The sequence below is a fragment of the Diaphorina citri genome, unplaced genomic scaffold (genome assembly GCF_000475195.1).
Source record: "Diaphorina citri unplaced genomic scaffold, Diaci psyllid genome assembly version 1.1 scaffold924, whole genome shotgun sequence".
Taxonomy (NCBI): domain Eukaryota; kingdom Metazoa; phylum Arthropoda; class Insecta; order Hemiptera; family Psyllidae; genus Diaphorina; species Diaphorina citri.
Genome location: NW_007378355.1, coordinates 37,128 through 64,643, shown reverse-complemented (window position 1 = coordinate 64,643; position 27,516 = coordinate 37,128). Strand labels below are relative to the sequence as shown.

General features: G+C 38.7%; 3 protein-coding genes across 5 annotated transcripts in view; all 3 read right to left on the bottom strand.

Moving 5' to 3' along the window:
* The window catches only part of LOC103513102, a 40,495-nt gene extending 39,183 nt beyond the window's left edge, over positions 1–1,312 (bottom strand). The window contains exon 1 of the mRNA XM_026826393.1: positions 612–1,312. The gene's annotated coding sequence lies outside the window, so the exon portion shown is untranslated. The remainder of the gene's footprint in view (positions 1–611) is intronic.
* A 367-nt stretch (positions 1,313–1,679) lies between these two features.
* LOC103513098 (heparan-alpha-glucosaminide N-acetyltransferase) lies at positions 1,680–22,535 on the bottom strand. Of its 3 annotated transcripts, XM_026826394.1 has the most exons (11): positions 22,383–22,529; positions 21,830–21,921; positions 8,441–8,552; positions 7,844–8,066; positions 6,983–7,247; positions 6,489–6,596; positions 5,358–5,616; positions 4,495–4,789; positions 3,735–3,859; positions 3,299–3,482; positions 1,680–2,801 (listed from the first exon to the last, which is right to left on the bottom strand). In XM_026826394.1, exons 3-11 carry the CDS (start codon positions 8,531–8,533, stop codon positions 2,620–2,622), a joined length of 1,734 nt encoding a protein of 577 aa, XP_026682195.1. In that variant the 5' UTR covers positions 8,534–8,552; positions 21,830–21,921; positions 22,383–22,529; the 3' UTR covers positions 1,680–2,619. The 3 variants fall into 3 exon arrangements, with proteins under 3 accessions (XP_026682195.1, XP_017301164.1, XP_017301163.1); XM_017445675.2 differs by lacking the exon at positions 21,830–21,921 and having other exon boundaries at positions 22,383–22,535; XM_017445674.2 differs by lacking the exons at positions 21,830–21,921; positions 22,383–22,529 and adding an exon at positions 22,253–22,374.
* A 1,472-nt stretch (positions 22,536–24,007) lies between these two features.
* LOC103513101 (probable E3 ubiquitin-protein ligase HERC1) overlaps positions 24,008–27,516 on the bottom strand; it is a 36,853-nt gene continuing 33,344 nt past the window's right edge. The window contains exons 46-47 of the mRNA XM_026826392.1: positions 24,562–24,799; positions 24,008–24,058 (exon numbers count right to left, since the gene is read on the bottom strand). Of these exons, the coding sequence (XP_026682193.1) occupies positions 24,008–24,058; positions 24,562–24,799 (289 nt within the window). The remainder of the gene's footprint in view (positions 24,059–24,561; positions 24,800–27,516) is intronic.

Here is a 27,516-nt window from a genome sequence, read left to right as displayed (position 1 = left end):
CAAATTCCTACATCGACATAACTCAGGCCATTATCATTTACCAAAAATTTATTACAAGAGTGGTTTTAATTTTAACTCAATTTGTTCACCATACTCATTCATAGGAAAAATAAAATTCTTTCGAACATTATTGCAAAAATAATAGGAAAACAAAATCAATTTTAGAACATTATTGCAAAATTTTTGAATGTTGCAACTTGAAATGTGTTCTTGAAGGTACAATCTGGTACTGCCCCTTAGCACATATGACGTGCTAGGATGGCCACCAGTCGAAATACCCACCATACGCGGCGTTACTTCAGTGTTCTTCGAATGTAGTGGATTTAGTCCGTTTTCGGTAGTAGATAAACTGAGGATTTTTCGAAGAAGGAAGAGGAGCGCAGTAGGTTTGGAACGTACGAAAAGGTCCATAGGTAATTATTGATGGGGTTTTACTGCGCTAAATATGGGTTTGCTGAATCCAAGTACCTCGAATTCTTCCTGACCCAAAGAACTTATTTCAAGTTTCAACTTATGTGCCTAAAACTCAACAACAGGGTGAATTCGGCTTTTAAACCGAACTACTAAAACTTAGCATACCAAAACTTGGCATTAGAACCTAGCTTACTTACCACTCAACATGATCCAACATACTAGTTATCCTACACAGAAATCCCAATCCCTTCTCTTACACACACATTAACTTGAGATTTAAACAAAAACACAACACATTTTAAATTCACTTGATTTGAAAACCTAGCCTTTCGAGAATCATTAAATATGAAAGAGGTAAAAAATGCCTAATCAAAAATAGGGGGCTTTTCGGGCAATCAGCAAATTAAATTTCATGTAAAAATCAACAAAATCTTTGGTATATTTAGAAAAAACGCCTATTTCCTGCTTGGTAAAGTACAAAGTAAATATTCAGAGCATAAGAAATAATAATAAAAAAAAGCGATTAAACACTAGATAAACAAAAGAAAATCACGTAAAAAAAGCGACACCGAATTTCGACTTGTGAGCGTACGAAATGTTCAAACTACACTATATTATGGACAGAGATCAAAGCGCGAGAGAAATATTTCGGGGGGAAAAAGTGTACAAATTCCTTTTTTACTCCGGGAAAAGAGAGATAAAAAACGTTCCAAAGTTGTTTGTTGTTGGAGAAAAAAGTGAAGTTTGGTGGACATGCGCATTTTCTTTTCGTTTTTTCAAGTGTTTTTAATCTTCTAATTTCCTTTTGGACTTCGGCTTTTTTATATTTATGACTTTTATATTCAATGGATTTTCAGGGCATTGAAGTGTGTATCGCACGGTCACATTTTCTCCTTGCAATACCTGGTAGGTATATCAACGCTTTTTATTAAATGAAGAATATCCAGGTAACAATGAGAAAATGCGTATATGCGTTGAAATAAAAAGCGTTATGCTCAATTGCTGAGGGACAAAAGATCTAAAAATATATAAACAATGTGTTCAAATAATAAAAAAATATTCATAACTAGGTACAATATATTTGTAAGTATAAAAAAAGAAAGTCTTTGTGATGCTAAAAAAGAAAAATATACCGCCGATTGCAGCATTGATCACAAAAAATATCATCAGATGAGTAGACAGGGCAACGCAATGGCCCATAATGTAAAGCTATGGGTCTCGGATCGCTAGGAAGTCTACCTTAATACAATAGAAAGCAGGAATAGTTCCACGGAAGAGATTACCTTAGGCAATACTTACTTGCCTTGTTATATTATCACAAAATGTAAAAAAAAAATATCAATGTGGGAGAATATACCTTGTTTATAATGCCAGCATAGGGCTGAAACTGATAAGTATACATCCTACCTACATAATAATATTATTAACAACCAAAATAAACCTATACAATAAAATGAAAATATACAACACATCATTGAGGCAGTCCTCAGGTTACTAAAAATTCAATGTCTTGGCCAACTGTACTATCAGGGATTGCTTAAAAAACCTAAAATACGAGAAAAGGTACTAAAAACTCTCTCTCCTCTTCTTAATCTTGAGAATGATAAGTTCTAAAAATATGGGAAATGAAATCTCTAGAGTATACGAAGTTTGCTAATCCAAAGATGCTAGTATTCAAAACTATAAAATACTGTCGTGTTACAATTACTTACAGGCCAATTTACGGCCTAATATAAGGGTACTTTAAACCAAAATAGAGTAATTTCAAATGTAGGGGGGGAAATATCCCACACTAATGGGGGGAAAATATTAACAGATTAACACCTATACATCAGGCTTAAGTGCGGTAGAAACTTATGCCGGCACTGAAAAATTCTGGATTGAGATCAAACGAGGATTTCCGTATACCAACATACACCAAAGGGCTATATTTGAATTGTACCGAATTGTAAATTTTAAGCGTATTTTGACCAAAATCAGTATCAGGAAAGATTTTTCGGTTCACGAAAATATGGCTCACCCTCCATATAGGTACACGTTTCACGTTACTGTGAAAATATGTTACACCGGCTTGCAAAAATATGGTTCACCCTCCATATACACGTTTTACGTTATGAAGAACATATAGTACACCGACTAGCGAAAATATGGTACGCCCTCACGTTTCACATTACCTTTAAGCGTTGCGAAAACCCTAGGTGCTCCCTACACACTGAAGAAACATTTCCTTTCGTACATGTAGAGAGCGATGAGTAGCCATAGACAAGTGCCCCATACATTCATGAGCGTGTACTCGGTATGGGTGTGAGTGTGGGTGACTTTCCATGCCCATGGGAGAGAGTGGCGGGTGAGCGTGTGGCCAATGTAGAGGAAGATTGCGTTCTTTCCTGAAAAAAAAACGAGATTTTATATATTTTTTTAAAGATGAGTGTTTCACTGCCGCGCCGTTTTTATTTCGTAGCAATCAAACTGCCACATTAGACGCATGTTGTCTGTATCGTAGCATGCCCATCCCATAGTACCTATGCCTCTCATCAGATGGGCGAGAAGAGACAAAATACTTCGCATTATGGTGCTGGGTCAACACGAGAACACCAGAAAGTAACCCGTTGAAATATTTGCAATCGAAAAACAAAAACAAATTTTTGACGACGATGGTGGGATTCAAACCCAGCCAGAGTGGCAAACAGAGTGGTAGACAAGAGCCATCGTATAACTCTAGGCTGAGTCTTTGGAAACCGCCTTTGGAAACCGCCACATGGAAAGGTATACACACCTTCTGCGTGACATGGTGGTACATTTGTCCCAGCTTAGGTCAAAAACTTGGTGGGAAAAGTAGTGGACCTTGGCCTGGCACACTACCGTACACTATATCTCCACTAACCTGCTTGATGGAATGGAGATCCAGACCAGGACCTCCAATGATCCACTAACAGCAAGAATAATGACAGGAGCACGGAACTCGAACCCGCGGTCACCAGAACGAAAGACAACGACCAGAGATTCTTGTTGATGGGGATGAGACCTCCTTCCACGGAGAAACCACATAGCCAGCCCCCTATCAGACACTGGAAACAAATGGAAACATGGACACTTGAGGGTGGGAAGGGAAATCAATTTGAGACATTACCGAGTTTTTGCAACCAAAATAACTGAACTCTTTGCCGTTATTTGACGAAAACTCGTTTCTGCACGTCGATCCTTGAAAATTTTGACCCCTACACTCTGCGGGGTCCATTTTTGGTCCGAGGGAGTACAGTTCACAGAACCACTGGTTGTAATAGGTACATTGAATAGTAAAGATAAGGATTTACACTTACAAACAGAGTGGCAGACGAGAGCCATCGTATAACTCTAGGCTGAGTCTTTGGAAAGCAGAGCATAACTCTACCTGCATACACACCCAAGTACATCAGTACAATGGTTGTCAGTACACCAAGGAGACCTATAACAGACAATGAAAGTGTGTATGTCATAATTATGCTGTAACAAACTGTAAAGGTGTGTCCACCTGTCCACACATAGTCGACGGCCTTCGATCGACATTTACTGAACCGTCCACACTGCCTCGACAACAAAGATTCACCTCGTCAATCGACGGCCGCTCGACTATATTTGGACACCTTAAGAGATATGACAGTTTTGTAGGATAATTGTTTTAACAGCTTAGCTGAGCCAGTGGTGTGATCTTGAGCCAGGTTTTGCTGGCTCCTGCTGAATTTTGGGCCTTATTTCCATGGAAACCCCTTTTTTACTGGCACAATGCAGGTACAGAATATGGGTATGAGTTCGCCGGCAACATGCATAAATAATAATGGAAAAAAGAGCAAACTTCGCTCTGTCTGTCAAAATTCATCAAGGTGTTCGAATATGGAGAGATCGAAGCGATACCCGACCTAGTATAACACGAAACAGAGTTTTGAGATTTTTTTGGCATTTAAAATAACACGAACCCACACTTTCTCACTTGTCAACTAAGTAAAGGGACTTTTCAGTCTCATTCTTGCAGTATAAACAAGGTATACTCTATTGACTCTATTCTATTCTAACTAAGAATCTTGACCACCTCCACAGTCTTACCTTCTGGATCAAACGGAACCACCGTGTCGTACACCTCCTTACAGGATGGTCGCTGATACATATGCTCCTCTCCCAACACCAGTCGGTCTATAAGTGCTGCAGCTCCCCCTGTACAATTCACATGAGCCCCATGATCCCCCTTACCCCCCGGGCCCACGTATCCTGTGGGACAACCCGGTATAGGCATATACAGGGTGACCCCAGTGTGTAGAGCTGCGGTGAGGAGGGTGAATAACCATTGGGGCCAGGACTCGATGAGGTCACGGGCGTGATAGAGTATACCGTGAGAGTCGTACTGGAGGAAGAAATGGAAATTGCAGCAACATATGTATTATGGAGTAAAGTAAAATGAGGTCTTCAAAAACGACTAACTAATTGAAAACTACTGATCCGAAAAGAATGAAATCCATATATGTATTTAAAAGAGGAGAGATCAAGCTTCATTTCTGGAAAATTTGGTTTCACTATGTATATTAGGTGCGGAGCTATGGGGGCATTCCGGGAACTTTATTGTCGGACCTCGTATATGCAGCTTTCAAGAATGAGCCTCCAGTGACTTACCAACAAACCTATGGAGACAGGACATGGTAAATTCGGAAGTAATAAAATCAACCTCTGTTGATACAATGTTGAGAAAATTCTACCTAGACAATAAAGTGATCTACTGACGTGTGTACACTAAATATTATAATCTAGCTAGAAAAGATTCGTACACTCGTGGAGCTTAGCACACCTTCGAGGTCCTAGGTTCCTACACTTGAGCTTTTAGATGGGCTTTTTGTGTAAGTAGAGAAGGATTAGAGATTGTGTTGAGACCTTGATTTAAAGACGAAGATCTTTAAAACTGTCAATATTGTGCTTACCGTGAAGATGGGCTGCATTCTCATGAGGAAAGTCTCCACCGAGGCCACAAACAGATACGCGAGACCCAGCCGCTGCAGTACGCCCATATAGCGAAGCTTGGTGACGTCAGAGTTGTTCAAATTGGATATAACGAGGCCCAGCACGATGAGAATAACAGAGCGACGTAGGACAGAGAGGAAGAGATGTGCTCGCGATGCACCCGAACGAAGTTTGGAACAGAGGGAGAACGTGAGCGAGACTCCCATTATCCAGACGAACCTGAGAGGGGAAGCAAATGAGTCATATTGTAGACAGCGCCAATAGAATCGCTAAAGCTTAGCTTTCCGTGTCCGTTTCATGAAAGGCACATTTTTCCACACAAAAATTTGGTTTGATTGAAATGGTAGAAAGCTAAGCTTTAACGAGTCCATTGGCGCTCGCTGTCTACAATGGATGACTCATTTTCTTCCATTGTAGACTCGTTACTCGTTAAAGCTAAATGTGTTGCAATAAAACTAAAATAATATCGAGAAATAATTATTTAATTAAGAATCTTCATTAATTAAAATCAAAAATTTAAAAGACAATTGAGATTCGACATTCTACTGGTGATAATATTTGGTGAGCTTTCGAGAATACTCAGATTCTCATCATCATAAATGTGTTGAACTTATCACTCATATAAATATGTAATGCCTATCTATATAGATGTGTGGCGTCTGTTACTTACTTTCGTTAGTATCATTATTACTTACTTTCTTTTATTATTTTTTATCAGAAAGTACTTTCTCGTGGACAGTTACAAAGACAAGTTTATCTATATGAACATTAAATATGAGTCATCAGTTTAATTGCAAGAGTGTGTCTAATCGCCAATAACTCTTCGAAGACACAAGTAGGTACTGTTGGGTGTATAACTTGGAAGGCAATGTTAATGAAACATATCTGAAAGGTTCCTTTACTAGTAGGCCCTTTGAGCTCATTTATCTTGGTTGAAAAAAAGCTTATAGGTATGTAGTCACTAATTATCAACATTGTCAAATAATGACAATGCAGTAGTTATATGAATACCTACCTATGAACCAGTTTTCAAATATTTAAATACACTATATTCCCCCCTTAATCTATTTAAAATGAAGAATTTTGCTCACCAGGGAAAAACAAAATCGGCCAAGGTCATTCCATTCCATGCTGAATGTTCAAATATTGCATACTGTCCTCCCCCATAGTTGACGAAAATCATGAGACATATTGCAACACTGAAACAAGATCCAATGGATTACTATTGACTATTCTGAGATGGAGACAGCCTACAAGTCTTCTCTTAAGCTAGCCTAGTTAGCTTGGAGGGTAGCGCGTTTGCCTTGTAAGCGCTAGGTAGAGGGTTCGATTCCCTGCAGGGGCGAATTTTATCCTAAAGAAATAAAAAGTTTATTCTCAGAAGGGCTGGCTTTCTCTTCCTTCTCTGTTATTGGGACGATAAGGCCATGGCAGTTACAGTTCCCTCTATCAAACCTCTTGAAAAGGTCTTTCCTTTGTATAATGTAGTCCCAGTTATTGGAGATACCAACGTGTTTTTGAAATACCAATTTGGGAGACGTGTCATAACGTGTTCCGGTCTTAAGATAGGGTTTAATAAACTTACCCACGTAGAACATCGAGGGATCGAACCCGGGCCCTCGCCATCTGAGCCGGACCAGGACTAGTAGGTGTAGACGGAGCTGTCGTACTATACCGCAGTAGAGTGGCACTATCCCCTGAACTTTGAGGAGAGCCCAGATCATTCTCGATTTCAGCTATGACCGGATTGGTATTGAAGAGTTTGCTGAGCCATGGGGATCGATAGAGAGTAGATCCCAACCACCAGGCCAGCCTCAGACTCAGGTAGAGACCGATTACCACGTAGAGTGCTGAAATAATAGAGTGATAGTGGATTTCACTAACCTTCTTTTTAGTCCCTAACAGCTAACAGCCCTGTTAAGTCTATATAAATCAATAGAATAGAATAGGTATACCTTGTTTATCCTGCTCAAATGAGACTAAAGGAGAAGGAGAAACTAACAGGCTGTTAGCTTAACAGGCCTTCTAAGGACTGAAAAAAATGTTGGTGAAATCCACAGTGAGAGATCAGATGACATATAAGTAGAGGTGTAAAGAGTGAGTGAGTTGTAAAACAATAATTTTCAGTGGACTACTCAGTCAATGAGTCAGATTGCAACTCCCTTAATGGGAGTTGAAGAGTGATTTAGGATCTTACTCACCAGTTCACTCAAATGAGGTAGTTCTGGTAGGTACAAATGAGGTAGACTCATTCACTTTTTACATACATATGTAACATCTCAAGAAAATATCAAGGTACCAAAAAACTGCTTTACTCTACCCCTAGAGAGAGGGAAGAGAGAAGGGGGGGGGATAGAGGGAGCAAGAAAGTAAAAAAAGAAAAGAGAAACATAATGAGAAACCAAAAATAAGTACTGTGACTGTATTCTCAAGCCTAGAAACTTACGTTCATAAATATGATCGGGGACATTGGTAGCAACCAGTGGTGGACACACATCCTTCCGAGTAATGTTCATTGCATAGACCCCATGCTCTTGCAGGGACAAAACCTTGGTACACACAGGGCTGTTGGAGGCATTTCGAAACTCCAGTACAATATTGTGAGCTGTATTGAGGAGCAGTGAGACATTGTCATAGGCAAATAACTTGGCCTTGTACTCCAGATCACACTGAAAATGATACAATGAATTATAATGTTTATAATACCTACCAATGCACAATTGCACAACCAAGAAGGACTATGCTACACCTACCCTCTGAGGTAAACTTTAAAGAGAGTAATAATAGTAATTATTTAAAATATTTATACTTACTGCTTTGCTTGTATAGAGTCCCTCTACCACAGCAGTAGGCTACCTGTTGAGATTTTTTTTTTTTTTTTTAAGTAGGTGAATATTGTTATACCTTGGCTGAGTTTTAACCAATGTGAACTCCTAGCTTCCCATGTGATTACCTACTAGGCAAGAATCTTGATCACTAAAAACCCTCTCTGAATGCTACAGATTAGCAGTACAAAATAAAGAATTGTTGCAAGCATACTTACATTATAGCATTCTTCTGATTGAGTCCAGATGGAATAGGTAATGGGTGCTTGGGACACTAGGTTCAGCCAAGCCTCATCGTAAGAGAGTGGCATGGCCACAGTTTGAGTCAACCTAAAACAGAATTTTTGGATTAATTATTAACACCCACTTGGTCTAATGAAAAACATTTAGCACTTGTTCAGAAGTCATGTCAATGGACAATTGCTCCAAAGGAGCTGTCACAAATGAGGAGTGATCAGTGTTATCATAGGGTTAAGGAGATTTCTTTTTAAGTGACATGGCTTCTGAATAATTACCTAACATTTAAATACTGCTGCAAATCTGCAATGAAATATGACTTTCTCAAAATCAATACCTAATGAAATTAAGAGTTATGTATGCCACATGAGCTTATCAGACTTGTACCTACCATTGTATTTGAAAATTATTTGCTGCTTATGTAATATGAAAATACCTCATTAAATGCCCAGTTTCCTAATCTGATGATAACCATGATTTTGAAATGAAATTACTGCCACATGAGTAATGTTTCTTATCAGACAGTAAATATTAGGTAATTAAAAATTAAATGTACATCTTAGGCACCTATTTAGATTATTAATTGTTTACATCTGCATTATTTTATAGGTATTATTAGAAACACCAGCAACACAAGAATTTTATCTTGTAGCAAGTGTAGGTACCTACATACAAACCTAAGAAGTATAGTTATAATTTAGTTGTGTGTGTGTGTGTGTGTGTGTGTGTGTGTGTGTGTGTGTGTGTGTGTGTGTGTGTGTGTGTGTGTGTGTGTGTGTGGTGGGATGTGATGTGGTGTGAGGTGGTCCCATAGAAAGGACGGTTCAACCATTAGTAAATTGAGTTTTTCAATTACCTCGCGATGTCCTTCATCCACTCGTTCTCGCGCTTTGTCCAATGGAGTTTTCCCATCTTCATCTCTGAGATCTGGATTAGCACCGTGTCTTAATAATACCTTGGCAACACTGGGCCGTCCAAAACAAGCTGCATAGTGAAGAGATGATGAACGCTGACCTGTTGTGTAACAAATTAAATTCTTTGTGGTAAAGCAGAGCTTTTTTTTACAACTTTTGCGGATATCACAGCATTACGAAATGTCTCATTTGCATTCAATTTCCATAGTTTAATAACTAGTGGTTGACCCGTCCTTTGTACGGGACCACCACACACACACGCACACCCACCACACCCACATCACACCCACCCAATACACACACCACACAATCACACACACCCATCAAATACACACACCCGTCACACCACACACCCATCACATCACACACACACACACACACGGTCGCGCTACGCGCTCCCTGACACGTCCCACAGTGCACCATAATAGGCATAACTTTGAACCGCCTCCATTTTGAATCAGGATGGAATGTGACAATTTTAAGTACCCTATGTCACCCGGAGTACTTTTCTTAAAAACACAAAAAATTTCATCAAAATCGGTCGAGCCGTTTTTGCGTGAAACGAGGACAACCAAAGGTCTATTTGGCGTATACATTGTTATTAAAGACTCCATAAAGTATTTTGTAAAATTCTGCTAGTGATGCGTTTGGACAATCACAACTAAATATTGGAGACCAATCTACATTGTTTACTGCAGTGCAAAGCACCTGTGTGTCAGCTTTCCTGAAGTTGTAATTTTTACAACCTAGATTAATAAAGTCTGAATTTTCATCTTCATGTGAGACGTATCCATCTTTAATGTTCGTTTTGTGACTTTTAGCCTTAATGAGATTCTTGTTTTTCCTTTCGTATTGTATCGAGATATTCAGAGTGGGATGGTGACGGTCCTCTGTATTAAGTAAACTTTCTCCTCTGGATATGTACAGGTTATGTGATTTATTTTTATTGAAGTTATTGTTTGCCCTAAAAAGGACTAGATCTAGGGTCCTATTGTTATTATTAGGTATATTGTTAAAGGATGTGAAACCGTATTGGGAAACCGTATACATTCGACAACGTATTGTTTACTGTTAACATGGGAATACCTGATATAAACTAAAGTTTACCTTTGTTGACGTCTGCACCCCTTTCGCAAAGAAACTCAACCATCTCTTGCGTTCCAAATGCCGAGGCCCAGTTGAGTAGGGTTTGACCTACATCATCCATGAAGTTGACCTCTACACCCCCAGAGTCTATAGTTTCTATGAGAGCGTCTGTGTCCTTGGAACGAATGCACTCGATCAGTTGTCTGCAATACGATATTAAGACTTCTTACTAAACATGCTTTTCTTGCCCAAATAGGATCTAAAGATTACCCTATATGTCCTCTGTGTCCCCAACAAGCAGATACGAATGCTAACCATCTCTTAGTGTGCTCACATACAAGATGTTTGAAGTTTTAAAAGTTTTAAAATATTGAGATACAAGAAGACAAATGACCTCATAGTCGATTTCTAGTATTTAAAACCAACCAATTGGTCTGCAAATACTACATGAATCACTGATTGTAAAAAAAGGGTTAGTCTTTTTCACTTTTTTTTTCAATATTATTATTACATTTATTACACATTTTTCCCCTTTTTACCGTACCTCTTTGGCCAACAAGTCTGCATGATAATTTTAACTAGTGGCCTAGTAAACAATGAACCGTCATTATTATTACCACATTAGAAAATCAAAAGAGATCGTTAGTCCCTACGATTTTATATACAGAACGTTCGAAGTCTTGGAACCCCTGAATATTTTTGAATGGCTAAAGATGTGAAGCTGAAATTTGGGTTAACGCTTTATCTTTCAAATGTAACTTTTTGAAGTAGTCGCCAAATTTTGGCCGGTGTCAGGGTCGGTCCCAGGGGGGTTAACTTCAAAATCTTAAATAGGAACCCCCTGATTGTGATACATGAAGTTAATGGCCTCAAAAAACGTAGTACTTTGATATAAGTTTGAGCTCGATCCAACAAGCAGGGCCGAAGTTATGGCCTATTCAATTTTTAATTATGCCATGATCCTCCACCCAAAATGGGAAATTCATTATGATTTATGATAAGTGATTTATGTTTCAAAAATGTCCCACTAATGTGATTCATCTTGAAAATCAGACCCAAAAATGAAATTCGGCCCTGATGGTATCCGAAGGGTGAAAATTGATGTTTCAAATATTTATTTTTGGGCCTGGATTTCTACGTGAATCATTAGTAGAACCTATTTGAAGCACAAATCACTCATGAAAATGAATTTCCCATTTTGGGTGCTTCCCCTATTAACGGAAGAACATGAAAAAATTAAAAATTGAATAGGCCATAACCATAACTCCGTCCCTGGTTGTTGGGTCGAGCTAAAAACTTCTATCAAAGTACTACGTTTTTCAAGACCTTTATTTTGATGTATCACAATCAGGGGGTTCCTATTTAAGATTTTGAAGTTGAACCCCCTGGGGTCGACCCTGGCTCCAGTTAAAATTTGTCAACTACTTCAAAAAGTTGCATTTTAAAATATAAAACACTAACCCAAATTTCAGCTTCTCATCTTTAGCCATTCAAAAAATATTCGGGGGTTCCAAGACTTTTCGAACGCTCTGTATACAGTCGAACCTGTCTAAGTGGGAATCCAAGGGACCAACAATTTTTTCCCACTTATCGAGGTTTCCCATTTAAAAAGTGTCCCACTTAGAGTGGTTGCCATTTTCCTATTCCCACTTATAGAGGTAAATGTAAACACTGGTTTGGAGGAAGAGGAATCTGTCATTAAGGTCCGCAGAAGGCTCCGGACCTAGGCAAATGAAAGGGGCCACGATTTTTTCCAAGTTATTCAGGTTTCCCTCTTAGACAGGTTCGACTGTATACAGAGCGTTCGAAAAGTCTTGGAACCCGCGAATATTTTTTGAATGACTAAAGATGAGAAGCTGAAATTTGGGGTACTGTTTTATCTTTTCAAATGTAACTTTTTGAAGTAGTCACCAAATGTTGGCCGGAGCCAGGGTCGGCCCCAGAGGGGTCAACTTTGAAATCTTAAATGGGAACCCCCTGATTGTGATACATCAAATTAAAGATCTTCAAAAACGTAGTACTCTGATACAAGTTTGAACTCGATCCAACAACCAGGGCCGGAGTTATGGCCTATTCAATTTTTAATTTTTCCATGTTCTCCCGCCAATAGGGGAAGCACTAAAAATGGGAAATTAATTTTGATAAGTGATTTGTGCTTCAAATAGGTCCCACTAATGATTCACATAGAAATCCAGACCCTAAAATAAATATTTGAGACATCCATTTCACCCCCCCGGAGGCCTTTCGGGGGTAGTTAAATTTAAACTTTCGGCCCTGACGGCCGAAATTTTCAAGTCTGAATTTCAAGATGAATCATTAGTGGGACCTATTTGAAGCAAAAATCGCTTATCAAAATGAATTTCCCATACTTAGTGCTTCCCCTATTGGCGGGAGAACATAGAAAAATAAAAACTTGAATAGGCCATAACTCCGGCCCTGGTTGTTGGATCGAGTTCAAACTTGTACCACGGTTTTTAAGATCTTTAATTTGATGTATCATATTTTAAAGTTGACCCCTCTGGGGCCGACCCTGGTGGCTCCGGCCAACATTTGGTGACTACTTCAAAAAGTTACATTTGAAAAGATAAAACACTACCCTAAATTTCAGCTTCTCATCTTTAGTCATTCAAAAAATATTTGGTAGTTCCAAGACTTTTTGCACGCTCTGTATATATTACTTTCTATTACTACAGTGTAGCCAGCTATACTAGTAATAAATCGCGATTTGTGCAAATTTTTGTAGAGCAAATTTTTTCGAGTAAATACATTTTTTCAATTAAAATTTTATGCTGATTCCAAAAATTGAATAAAAAATGGGGGTTCCCATAAAAGTGACCTATATTTGGCAAACAATGGGCCGTTTTGCAAAAAAAATTGCAAATTTAAAAAATGCCATTCTAATCATTAAAATTTCATCTACATGATGCCGTTTATTTCATTCCTTAATTCCCAGCCGTTTCTGAGATATAAGCGTGGTTCGCAAATCACGAACCACCCTGTATATACAGAGTGTCCCAGAATTTAAGCTTTAATTGATTTTCTCGGAGCCTGTTCGAAATTTCGAAAAACAAAAAAACCCGTAACTTTTTGATTTTTGAAGCGGACATTTTGGCAATATTGCGATTCGCGAAAAATTTCGCTAAGTCCGCGAATCGGGTAGCAACTTTGGATTTTTAAATTAGATCCCCTATTTTTTATTGCATATTCACTTTCTACGGTAAATTTGAAGTATAATCGACTACTCACTCGAATTTTTGCGATTCGCGGTTTTCGCGGAATTCGCGAAAAACGCGAATCACAAAAGTGCTTATAGAGTGCAAGTGTGACCAATCAAATCTGAGTGTTTTTTGCTCCCAAATCTTATGGCTTCATTATTTTTTCGATTTGGTCCAATATTTCGCTGTTTGCTATTTGCGCGGAGTTCGCGAAATCCGCGAATCCTACATGTTTTCCAAAGGTACGTGTGTGACATATCAAATAAATCGGGAAATGGTTGGAAATATCCGTTTTGGGATCCCCTGATGTCAAAAAAGTGATTTTTAGCCCATGGTCTGTACGTATGTATGTGACAAAAAATTTGTTTTATGAAAATCTCAGTGCAGCTATCACTTCAGAAATGTACCAAAAAGCTATGGACTTATACTAGCAGGGGATTTGAATGCCCGAATAGGAAAAAAAATTAATGAATGGAAGAGAGTTCTTGGAAAACACGGGTTTGAAGAAGCAACTAATGATAATGGCGAAAGGCTACTCGAACTGTGGGCACTTGAAGACCTGTTTATTAAGGAGCGCGGTAGCGCTCCGCCCCGCCAAGTCAAGAAAGTTTGACTGCGCTACTAGAGATATTATACGCGACAGGGAAAGTAGCCGTTTTCAGGTAGTTGTAGGGGGACAACTACAAATGATGGAAGAAAACGGATTGCGTGTGTGTGTTGGGGCATGAAAGTAGACCAAGTTGAAAAAAAATTTCATCAAAATCAGTTAAGTTTAGTCGGAGATATTTGACTTTGAAAAACGTCAAATTTTTCATCATTTTCTGCTGCTGCTGCCGCTTCCGCTTCCGCTTCTTCTTTGACGTTGACCGCTCTACAGCCTAAACCACTGGACCGATTTTGATGGTTGATGGCTCATTTTTTTTCTCGTGAGTGGTAGGTGTGCCTTTTCATATTTTCAAGGCCCCCAAAGGGCCCCTTCAGCCTTAAATTTGATAAAAGAGTGATTTTTAGGGGAAAAATTCTAAATTATCGCTCGAGTTGATTAATAAGGAAGTTTTGCACTTCGTAGAGTCAAAAGTCGGAGTGTCCGAGTGGTAAGGAGTGTGATCTTTGAATAAACGATGAGCGGGTGGGGTGGGGGTTCGAATCCCACTGTTGTCTTTTTTTTACATAATTTTATCATTTAAAAATATTTTATGGATAGCCATAGTTACTTTTTTCATAATTTTATAGTTTATGGTTGAAAAAATAAAAAATAAAAAAAATCTCCTCTTTCTCTAATATTACTTTTGCTTCGCTGCATTGGCGGCGTGCCACCTACCTTTCTTTGCCCTCATTGCACTCCTCTTTCCTCTAATCTCGCTTCTGCTTCACTGCATTGGCGGCGTGCCATCAATTTATTTTTAAAGCATTGCAAGGTAGGTGGCACGCCGCCAATGCAGTGAAGCAGAAGTGATATTAGAGGAAAGTGGAGTGCAATGAGGGGAAAGAAAGGTAGGTACTACGTGAAGTAGGAGGACACAAATTATGAAGTGACTAAAAGGCGGGGTACAAAATTGATTTTTAATCTTTTTTGGGGTGGGATGGAGTTTTGTTTATTTTTTGTGGCACTTGATTTATTTTGGGAGGAACGACTTGGCGGGGTCTTTTTTATGCCACGAAGTGGTATTTTTTGGGGGTAATGAATACATGGTTCCAACAGAAAAACAAGTATAAGGGAACATGGAAACATTCAAGATCGAAATGCTGGCATATGATCGACCTCATTATAGTCAGACATTCACGAAGAAATGAAGTGAAAAATGCCGCGTGATGCGTGGTGCACAAGCTGAAACTGATCACCATATGATGAGAGCCTCAATCTTACTCAAACCAAAATGCTATCGGAAAAAAATCACTGAACTTATACAGGGTGTCCCACGAACGACTGTACAACGCTTGAGGGTTGATGCAAGACCTAAAGGGCTACCAGAAAAACCTATCTGGACAGATCCGAGATAGAAATATTTCGACCAAAAATCGGCCGCCGTAGGCGGCTCGGGACTTAGAAAAAATTCAGATATATACAGGGTGGTTCGTGATTTGCGAACCACGCTTATATCTCAGGAACGGCTGGGAATTAAGGAATGAAATAAACGGCATCATTTAGATGAAATTTTGATTATTAAAATGGCATTTTTATGTGTGGTGGTTGTGGCGGTGTGGGTGTGGTGGGTGTGTGTATGTGTGTGGTGGGTGTGTGTGGCGGGTCGACCACTAGTAGAGTCTATAGAAGGTTTTGTCATTTTCACTGGTTTTGTTTTGTAGGTGACTACACAAAGTGTGTTCATAAATTCCCCCTCCTCTCTTTATCTCACGAAATACCCCTTGGTTTGGTTCCTCTCTTCTTGACACTTCTATCGGGTTCTCTTCATTCAGCAGCGTGTTGAAATATTCTCTCCATCTCTATTTTCTTTGATCCTATTCTTATCCTTTAGTATCACTCCCTCACCATCTCTCACTTGTCTGATATGAGTTCAGTCTTTACTCGCTTTATCTCGTGCTTTCGCAATCCGGTAGTTCTTTTTCTCTCCTTCGCGTGTTTCAAGCGCTCTGTATACTTCCTCTAGTTGTTTTACCTTGGCTTGTGCTACTGGTTTTCTTGCCTGCCTCTATGCCATTTTATCCTCATCTCTTGCAGTGTTATCATCCCATTTCTTTTTAATGTCTTTCTTCTTTTTGACTTCATCATTCCACAACCAGGTTTCTTTGTCTTGTGGGGCCCCTTTTCCAGATGTTTTTCCCAAGATGTTTTCTTCAACTTCTCATAATTACGCTTCCTATACTAAACGTAAATATTTCAGGGGGGGGGGAAATCGGTTAGGTACTCTAATTCTTGTATACAGGGTGTCCCAGAATTTACGCTTAAATTGTTTTTCTCGAAGCCTGTTTGAAATTTCGAAAAAAAAAAAACGTAACTTTTTGTTTTTAATGTGGACATTTTGGCAATATCGCGATTCGCGAAGTCCGCAAAACGGAGACCAACTTTAAAATCTTAAATAAGAACCCCCTGTTTGTGATACATCATATCAAAGGTCTTAAGGAATGTAGTACTTTGGTACAAGTTTGAGCTCGATCCGACAACCAGGCCCGGAGTTATGGCGTATTCAAAATTTCATTTTTCCATGTTCTCCCGCCAAAAGGGGAAGCACCAAAAATGGGAAATTCATATCGGTGGGTGATTTGTGCTTCAAATAGGTCCCACTAATGATTCACATTGAAATTCGGCCCCAAAAATCAAATTTTGAAACATTGATTTTCACCCCCGGGGGCCATCAGAGCCCGAAGTCTAAGTTTCATTTTTGGATCCGAATTTCAATATGAACCCATTAGTGTAGTGGAACCTATTTGAAGCACAAATCATCAATCATATGAATTTCCCATTTTCGGTGCTTCCCCAATTGGCGGGAGAACATGGAAAAATGAAAATTTGAATAGGCCATAACTCCAGCCCTGGTTGTCGGATCGAGCTCAAACTTGTACCAAAGTACTACGTTCCTTCAGACCTTTGATATGAAGTATCACAAACAGGGGGTTCTCATTTAAGATTTTAAAGTTGGCCCCCGTTTCGCGGATTTTTTTTTTTTTTTTTTGCAAATTGCGATATTGCCAAAATATCCGCATTAAAAATCAAAAAGTTATGGATTTTTTTGTTTTTCGAAATTTCAAACAGGCTTCAAGAAAAACAATTTAAGCATAAATTCTGGGACACCCTGTATATTGAATCTATTAAATTATTACTCTATGAGTTGATAAGCTACTAGATATGAGTGTACTTACCTATAGCATCAGGTAGGTCCGAGTGCAGGAGATCACTAGTAATACTAGGTGAGCCTCTACACAGAGCTGATAGTAAACTAACTATTGTTGATACGGAACCAGATGAGGCTTTGGCTTCGGTAGCTAATGTCCCAGAAGCGCTGGCAGTAGACACATTAGCTCCTCCTAGTGATGTATTGAGAGGGTTGCTACCTGCTGCATTAGACAGACGTATTAGAAGCTCGGACGCTAAACCATGTTGAGCGAGGGGTGCAGGGTCAACACCTGATTATAACAAACAAAAGAACATGGGTCTGAATGGAATTTCAGCTTCAAGTGTATCTTGTACATGCACTTATACAGAACATGGGTCTGGATGAAGTTTTAGCTTCAAGTGTATCCTGTATATGCACTTATGAAGGGAACACGCAATTTCTATTTACTATCGAGTTTTATTTCTTATCGAGTTATCTCTTATCGAGGTTCCACTGATGGGTCTGGATGAAATTTTAGCTTCAAGTGTATCTTGTACATGCACTTATACAGAAAATGGGTCTGGATGAAATTTCAGCTTCAAGTGTATCTTGTAAATGCACTTATACAGAAAATGGGTCTGGATGAAATTTCAGCTTCAAGTGTATCCTGTATATGCACTTATACAGAAAATGGGTCTGGATGAAATTTCAGCTTCAAGTGCATCTTGTACATGCACTTATACAGAAAATGGGTCTGGATGAAATTTTAGCTTCAAGTGTATCCTGTACATGCACTTATACAGAAAATGGGTCTGGATGAAATTTTAGCTTCAAGTGTATCTTGTACATGCACTTATACAGAAAATGGGTCTGGATGAAATTTTAGCTTCAAGTGTATCTTGTAAATGCACTTATACAGAAAATGGGTCTGGATGAAATTTCAGCTTCAAGTGTATCTTCTACATGCACTTATACAGAACATGGGTCTGGATGAAATTTCAGCTTCAAGTGTATCTTGTAAATGCACTTATACAGAAAATGGGTCTGGATGAAATTTCAGCTTCAAGTGTATCTTGTAAATGCACTTATACAGAAAATGGGTCTGGATGAAATTTCAGCTTCAAGTGTATCTTGTAAATGCACTTATACAGAACATGGGTCTGGATGAAATTTCAGCTTCAAGTGTATCTTCTACATGCACTTATACAGAACATGGGTCTGGATGAAATTTCAGCTTCAAGTGTATCTTGTAAATGCACTTATACAGAAAATGGGTCTGGATGAAATTTCAGCTTCAAGTGCATCTTGTACATGCACTTATACAGAAAATGGGTCTGGATGAAATTTTAGCTTCAAGTGTATCTTGTAAATGCACTTATACAGAAAATGGGTCTGGATGAAATTTCAGCTTCAAGTGTATCTTCTACATGCACTTATACAGAACATGGGTCTGGATGAAATTTCAGCTTCAAGTGTATCTTCTACATGCACTTATACAGAACATGGGTCTGGATGAAATTTCAGCTTCAAGTGCATCTTGTACATGCACTTATACAGAACATGGGTCTGGATGAAATTTTAGCTTCAAGTGTATCTTGTACATACACTTATACAGAATTTCAGGTTTCTGAATTCATCGGTTTAAAATTTAAGGTGGGGGGGGGGACTTTATGAATGCACTGCAAATTGTGTAAGTGCACAAAGTCACACACATAATTATTATCTTACCTCTTCTAGTAAAGCGATCTGATAGGGAGGCAAAACACCTGAGAGCCGCGTCTGAGATATGAGTGTCTTCATGGCGGAGAAGTAAAGACAAAGCTTCGACCGCCTCCGGTAACTGAGGATCTTGTGGTTCCATCTTACTGCACAGGCGAGACACAACAGCCATGGCCGAGTGTAATGTATCCTTGTGTACGGAATGACCATGCTGCTTGATGAATAACAGAACAGAAGCCAAACCTCCCGCTTCAAACACAGAGCCCGCCTCTCGCGTACATATCAGTTCTAATACCTAGTCCCTTCTCCATGCAACTCTACAAAGTCTAGAACTTTGGCAGAGTTGGATACTCAAACTAACCTAATCCAGGCGGCAATTAAAAATTGAATTTTCGACCTTTTAAAGTTACTTTTTTGGAGTTTTGACCTCAGATTCGAATTTTTCACAACTTTTTACGTTGGAATCGACCTTTTATTAATAATATTTTCCCAATTGCAACTGCTCCATTTTACTGTAATGATATAATGATAACTCTCGCGTACATATCACTTCTAATAACTGAAACACACAATACACATCTGATAAGAATGATATAATGAAAGTCACAACTTTGGGTCGGGGTTGTGTTTTTTGGGTCACTAGGAAGCTATTCGCTATGAAAACTCATTCCATATTTAACCAACACGTGCAACAAGTTTTTGACATCTTTGCCCCGGTCAAAGAGTCACGTGTCACTAAAGCGCCTATACCTTGGAATCTAGTATGCGTGCGCGCGAAAGGCTCTACATTCGTTATCGTCATACTGGACAGCAGGATGCATTACAAGCGTACAAAGCGAAGAAGAACGCTACAAACTACATGGTTAGAAAAGCCCAACAAAATTTTGCACGTGGAATTCTACACGGTGGGCCGAGATCCACATGGAGAAAACTCAACAGTGTAGGGTTGGGCAATGTTAAGTCGCTTAATCCTATTACTGTTGACTTGGATGATCTCAATGACTATTTTGTCTCAGTAGTCCCTTCTCCATGCAACTCTACAAAGTCTAGAACTTTGGCAGAGTTGGATACTCAAACTAACCTAATCCAGGATAATATCTCTTTTGATTTTCAGGAAGTAACATCACAGGACGTAAAGAAGGCCCTAACTTCAATCAAATCTAAAGCCAGTGGCTATGATGGTGTGGATATAACTATGATAAGAATTTCCCTAGCATGGTTCCTACCCATCATAACTCACATTTTCAACAAGTCACTGAGCTCTGGAAAATTTCCCGATTTTTGGAAATTTTCCAACATTATCCCACTGAACAAGGTAGCAAGCCCTTCATCCTGTGTCGATTACCGACCTATTTCCTTGCTACCTGTTCTGTCAAAAGGACTGGAAAAGATTGTTGTTCGACAAATTTGGGCTTTCATTGAAGAACACAATATTATTGACCCTTTCCAGTCCGGCTTTCGTTGTCATCATAGTACGGCCACTGCTCTTGTTAAAGTGACCAATGACATTCGTTGGGCACTTGACGCAAGGCAGATTACTATTTTGGCATTACTTGACCTTAGTAAAGCATTTGATTCTGTGGACTTTGACGTCCTCCTGAAAACACTAGAGACAATGCATTTCTCAAATAACGTGCTATCCTAGATAGGCTCTTACTTACGTGACAGAAGGCAACGTGTTTTCTATCACGGAAAGACATCAGCCTGGAAACCAATCAGATCTGGAGTACCTCAGGGGTCAGTGGCCGGGCCTTTGTTGTTTGCTCTTTACATATCATCAATTCAGAGAGTGTTTGTTCACTGCAAATACCATATATATGCAGATGATGTACAGGTGTACATTCACTGCCTACCGGAAGACATAGCTGAAGCAATTAGGCTTCTTAATGAAGACCTCCATAACTTTTCTGAGTGGGCAAAGAGCCTGTTTTTGAAGCCCAATCCATCTAAAACGCAGGTTCTTATAGTGGGGAGTGGGGACGAACAATTTCGTCTCCACTATGGCCTCACTCCAGCTGCCTCCTGCTATCGAGTTTTATTTCTTATCGAGGGGTTTGCCTAAAAAATTATTTACTATCGAGGTTTTCTAGACACAAATAAGGAACAGAACACCTCTAAAGAGATACATTACTAAATTAAAATAGAGATCATTTTCTTTTTTATTAAAAAAAAAGATATTATGTACATATATTATTATGTCATATGTAATAGAACAGCGAGATACATACATAGGTACTCGTATAGATTGTAATGTGGTTAGATTTCGGCATACACACTACTCCATCATAGCAAAATAATCGTTTATTTTTGTTTGTTTCATAGAGTTCTGTTCAACAAATGCACGAATGGTATCAATGGAAGATCTAAGTTGCACGATTAGAACAAAATCATTTTCTTTTTTCAAAAAGTTATTTCTTACAGAGGGCGAGGCGACAAAACTTATTTCTTATAGAGGTGAAATTCCTGAGCCCCGAGAAAAAATGTTATTTCTTATCTATAGTTTTCTTTTATTTACTATCAAGGTTTCCTATTCTCATCGGAAGGGAACACGCAATTTCTATTTACTATCGAGTTTTATTTCTTATCGAGTTATCTCTTATCGAGGTTCCACTGTAGTAGGTAAGTAGGTTACCTACCTAGTAGGGGAAAAATTAAACAACTACCTAGGTACTGAACAGCTGGCTTTCTCCTATCCTGTCTTCCTTCTCTCTTTGGTTTCAGGACTGTAGGATCTTAGCAGTTCCCTCTGCCAAACCTAAAAAAAAGTCTGTTTTAGCGGCGCTGGGAATTGTCGCGTTCCTCCTTCCCAACCATAAAAAAAAAAAAAAAAAAAAAAAAAAAAAAATCAAGAAGGTGTATGTAGCAGATACTTTACAAAATTTGATCAATAAAGACAGGAGTCTCAGGGTTCCTAGGGATCTTCATAGTGCTTTAAAGACCCTAAGCAGGAAGGAAAATAAAGAAACCTACAGGATTAGGGAAATCTGGATGGGTGGCAACTCTAAACATGACACTGTTAGTAGACCTGGGTGCTTCACCATTATTATTGTTAAAACAAAGGAATATGTTAGAGATTAGGTACCTACTTTTCATTTGCCAAACACTGTAGATTTTCATATCCTAGACTCCTAGAACTGAACATTTCTCACAAAGAGCTAGGTACCTCTGTATTGAGTACCGGTACTAATTGCTCGTCAAATATTGCACTCCACTTACCCTCTGACTCCACAGAAAATGAACGAATAGAAAACAGTGATAGATAACAAATTAGCTAATTCAATAAACAGGCAGAAGAGATTATTTTAATCAAATTTCAATACTTTTTGTTCTTATCTCAGGAACTTCCTTCAGTAAAAAATTCTCCTCAGCCATCAAATCAGCAGCTGAGAAAAAATTCAAATTTTCCTTGAAAAATCTTTTGTTTACTTTCTCAAGGCACCATTTACACGATGCGCTAGTCGTTCACTTTCTGGAATGGGGCCCGTTTCCTAAATTTCAGATAGGTACCCCTCTGACCACAACACGAGGTATTTTTTACTATTATTTTCTTCTTTTTACGAATTTATTATATGGTGAGAGGTGTAAAAAACTCTCCTTGAGCCACTAACTGAAGGCCCTAATAAATTTTCGGTTCATTCCACTTTTTAGTCAAATTCAATCAAAATCTGTCTGATTTAACGGCCAGAGGAAAAAAATTCGAGTTAAAAAGTTGACTTCATTCCGTTCGGTCCATCAAGCGTGCTGGGGCGCGCGCGAACGTCAAAACTTTGAAGCACGCCGCCTAGGCCTGTAGGTATGAGGTACCTAATGCATGACACATAAGTGACATAAGTCACATAACGTATACATAAAGAAGAGGCATGACAACAAATCATAGAACAGTAGAACACCCTTTAATAAATAAACATACAGTCTTTATTGATAAATACCCAATACCTAAAGTCCTCAATAGGTATTAAGGTAGGTAATTCTACAAAATAATAAACAAACTGGATATACGGCGCGAACAACATGTCTTGACACATCAGTTATAGCGCCTAACGAAAAAAAAAAAAAAAAAAAAAAAGGGCGAAAAAAATGTTTTGACACAACAATTATAGCGCCAAAAAAAAAAAAAAAAAAAAAAAAAAAAAAAAAAAAATGGATATAGGTGTACCAAAATTGAACTGAAAGTCAGACAAGATTGGTGTTAAACAAATAGTCATGCAAAAGTAATGACTCCTTCAAGTGGACCTTTTCTCAGCATAAAAATAAATGCCCCAAAAAGACCTTGTTCAGTACCTTTGGGGTGGATAATACATTTATTTTGATACAAACTATAGGCTGATAGATGTAGAATATTAGCAAAAACTTTTGGGGGCCCTGCGGGGGTTGGCTATACGTCAGTGGATATTACAAGATCATTTTCTTTAGGGTAACCAATGTGGACCAAGCCTAGCCAAGCTTCAATGAGACTCCACTACATTTGGTAGCTTCAAAACAATGGCAGTGGAATATATAAAATCAATGTCGGGTATCTAAGTATTTAGATCCTCGACAAACTCTGTGGTTGGGTGGAAGAGCTCCTTTGGGAGAATCCTGCCACATTAAATAAAGCCAGAAAAAAATTGACGTTTTTCAAAGTTAAATATCTCCGGCTAAACTTAACCGATTTTGATGATTTTTTTTTTTTTTCAACTTGGTCTACTTTCATGCCCCAACACACACACACGCAATCCGTTTTCTTCCATCATTTGTAGTTGTCCCTCCCTGAAAACGGCTACTTTCCCTGTCGCGTATAATATCTCTAGTAGCGCGGTCAAACTTTCTTGACTTGGCGGGGCGGAGTGCTACCGCGCTCCTTAATAGGATGCAGAGACACACCCACCTGCCCGCTTTGTCACTTCTAATAACTGAAACACACAATACACATCTGATAAGAATGATATAATGATAACTCTCGCGTACATATCACTTCTAATACCTGAACAATACCGGTCAACGTCAAGAAGCGGAAGCAGCAGCAGAAAATGATGAAAAATGATGAGAACCGACAGACGCGCCGGCGGTGTTGCCATTTTTTACGACAACATAGTATCCAAATATTGGGACGCAAGGAGAAAAATGACATAATAGTCAATCTCAAGCATTAGATACCACCACCACCACCACCACCACCAAGGTCGGGGTACCCGAAAAAACACAAAATGGCGGATATCTCCGTTATTCTGGGAATTTTTAAAAAGTATTCGGGGAACTTTTTGTAGCCCTTGACCTGTAGTACTTATTCGCCATTTTCGGTTGACATCGATTAATGCAACACCCTGTATAGCAACAGCACAAAATATGACTTCGTTATCCTTCGGAATAATGTGCTATTGTGGTTGACTATTGGAATGATTTGACTATTACTAACCTTAATACATTGCTCTGCTAAATCCTTGCTTGTCCTGGATGCAATGCCTGCACCCAAACTTAATCGGGAACAAATGGCTTTCATGGCTCCGTCAATAGCCACAATGCGTCTGGTACACTCGGCAGAGACATCCAGATAATAAGTCATCGCCCTGGCCGTCACCTCCAACACATTCTCAGGCGCGGTGTCATCCAGCATAATACGACACAGGGCTGGCAGGAATGAGCGCGGTGGACAACTGACAACACAAACACAAAAATATACAAGCCTTGGTTAGAATCCTTAATAAATCTAATAACAGACTTTGCAGAGATCCTGACAAAAAGTACTTCTTAATAATCTCAAATCTCAAAATCTCACAAAAGAGAAATTCCCGCCTCATTGACTTCTAACTTACGTCTTATAATCCCGAATTCCCGACCTATCCCATTACTATGAATTACTAGCAGGTTGGCCGTACATCGCCACGGAAAATTGATCGTAACTCGATTAGTGTAGGCATGAAAAAGAAGAAAAAAAACCTGCTTTTTTTAACCCCCCTACTTGTGATAGAATAGAATAGAATATACCCTGCTTATACTGCCAGAATGAGACTGAAAAGTCCCTTTACTCCCGTAGTCTAAACAAGGTCTTATGTATTTGGTACAATAATTTTAACAAGCTGGGCCCGTCCCTCCGGGAATTATTTAGCCCGTAGTTTATTCGATCAGTACCTATGTAGCTATGTACCTACCTAATTTGTTTAATATTAAGTTTATTATTATTCTTGATTTGATTTTTCGATTTTACTTTCATGTAATGATTTAAAATCAAGACTAGAGCCCTTTATTCCCAATATAAGGTTTAAGTCACCCATCCATTTATTGGCCATGCTCGGCGTAGCTTAACATAGGTGACGCTAAAACCGGTCTTAAAATAACGACTCTAAAGTGTTATCTAAAACTTTCTCGCTTTGAGTTCATAGGTCGTCGCGACAAATTTCAAGATCAGAGCTCATTTGTGTGAGAAAATGTGAAAAAAATCCCCTAAAACCCTGTTTTTTGTTTTTTTTTTTTTTTTTTTTTTTTTTTTGGCTCTCTGTACAAAATTTGCACCACCATTTTCGTGTTCCTGGTAAAAAGACCTTTAATTTGATATATAGGTCGACCAGGTTTGGGAACAGACAGAGTGACAGACAGACGACACTGAAGCGAATACAATACCTTATACCTTTTTATTACTATTGTAATAATAAAGGAAGGACGGACTAAAAATGGAATACAAATTTATAAAAAGACCATCGCTTAAATTAAAAAAAAAAAATATATATATTATATAATACTAAAACTAAATAATACACATTATGTATCTTTACACACACACACACACACACACACACACACACACACACACACACACACACACACACACACACACACACACACACACACACACACACACACACACACACACACACACACACACACACACACACACACACACACACACACACACACACACAAATGATACATCATACCAAAAGCATAAAACGTAATACTTTGGTCGGAGTTTGAGCTCGATCCAACAAACAGGGTCGGAGTTATGGCCTATTCAATCTTTAATTTTCCATCTTCTTCCGCCAATAGAGGAAGCACCCAAAATGGGAAATTCAATTTGATCAGTGATTTGTGCTTCAAATAGGTCTCACTAGTGTCACATTGAAATTCAGATTCTAAATTCAATTTAGGATTCCGGCCCTGATGGCCTCAAGGTTAAGAAATGATGTTTCTAAATTTCATTCTTTGAGTCTGAATTTCAATATGAATCATCAGTGGAACTTAATAGATCAAAATGACTTTCCAATTTTTAGTGCTTCCCCTATCGTCAGAAGAGCGTGGAAATATTAAAAATTGAATCCAGGCTTTAACTCAAAGGGAGCTCAAGTAGCTCCTTATACCTCCATGTTAACTCCAGCCCTAGTTGTCGGATCAAGCTAAAACTCATATCAAAGTACTGCGTTTTTTAAGACCTTTGATATGATGTACATATTACAAATAGGGGGTTTACATTTAAGAAATTAAGATTTTGAAGTTGACCCCCTGGGGCCGACCCTGGCTCCGAACTGACTTTGGCAACTACTTCCACAAATGGTATTTCAAAAGATAAAACACTACCCTAAGTTTCAGCTTCTCATCTTAAGCCGTTCAAAAAATATTTGGGGGTCCCTGGACTTTATAAACACTCTATATACAAATATACATATACAGCATGGCTTAGAAGTCCTAGCAAATACGAGGATTTGGTAGGTATGTCATATCCCTTGTTAGGAATGAAAAAAATCTCGCTTCCCGTACTTACCACTTACCAATAATAACAAAAAATTATCGGGTTCCCCATGAAATTTAACATATGTAGGTTTCAAAAAAAAAAAAAAAAATAAATAAAAAATAGGGGTTCTCATTTGAATTTCCCGAGAATAGACGACTTTTATCCAAAAAGTGCCGCTTCCGGGGTTCGAACTTCAAATTTTCAAGCCATTTAAAAGTTACAAGGGGTTCTGAGCCATGCTGTATACCTTGGTAGGTATGGATGGAGTACCAAGAGGTAGACATTATAATGTATGGTGAGTGTGGAATTTTCTGAATCTACTGATTGTTGGTCTGTGATGTTTGAAGTCCACCCCAATTTAATATTGGTGACAGTTTCAGTTTGTTTGACTGTAAAACTCACATAGGCGGCGATAGGGGGGGGCTTGGGGGGCTTAAGCCCCCCCAAAGTTATCAGGGCCTCTTACACTAGATAAAATTGGATTTCAGAATAATAATCCAAAACACCATTTTTTCCTTTCCTTATCCTATAAAAAGGAAAGTAATGTAATCGGGTCAAATTTTCGATGGTCAGTTTTTGATGCCAAAACACGTTTTGAGGTCCCTAGAGCCTAAATCGAAAGTTTCAGCCATTGGTCCGTGTGTGTGT

What these genes read in the sequence shown, in the direction of transcription:
- LOC103513098 (XM_017445674.2), bottom strand. Translation starts at nt 22,308, where the DNA reads ATGTTCAGTTCTAGGAGTCTAGGATATGAAAATCTACAGTGTTTGGCA. An exon ending in GCCGATTTTGTTTTTCCCTG is followed by an intron (nt 5,617 to 6,488) that starts GTGAGCAAAATT and finishes TTCCCCTCTCAG; the next exon opens with GTTCGTCTGGATAATGGGAG. An exon ending in TCTCGTCTGCCACTCTGTTT is followed by an intron (nt 3,483 to 3,734) that starts GTAAGTGTAAAT and finishes ATTTGTTTCCAG; the next exon opens with TGTCTGATAGGGGGCTGGCT.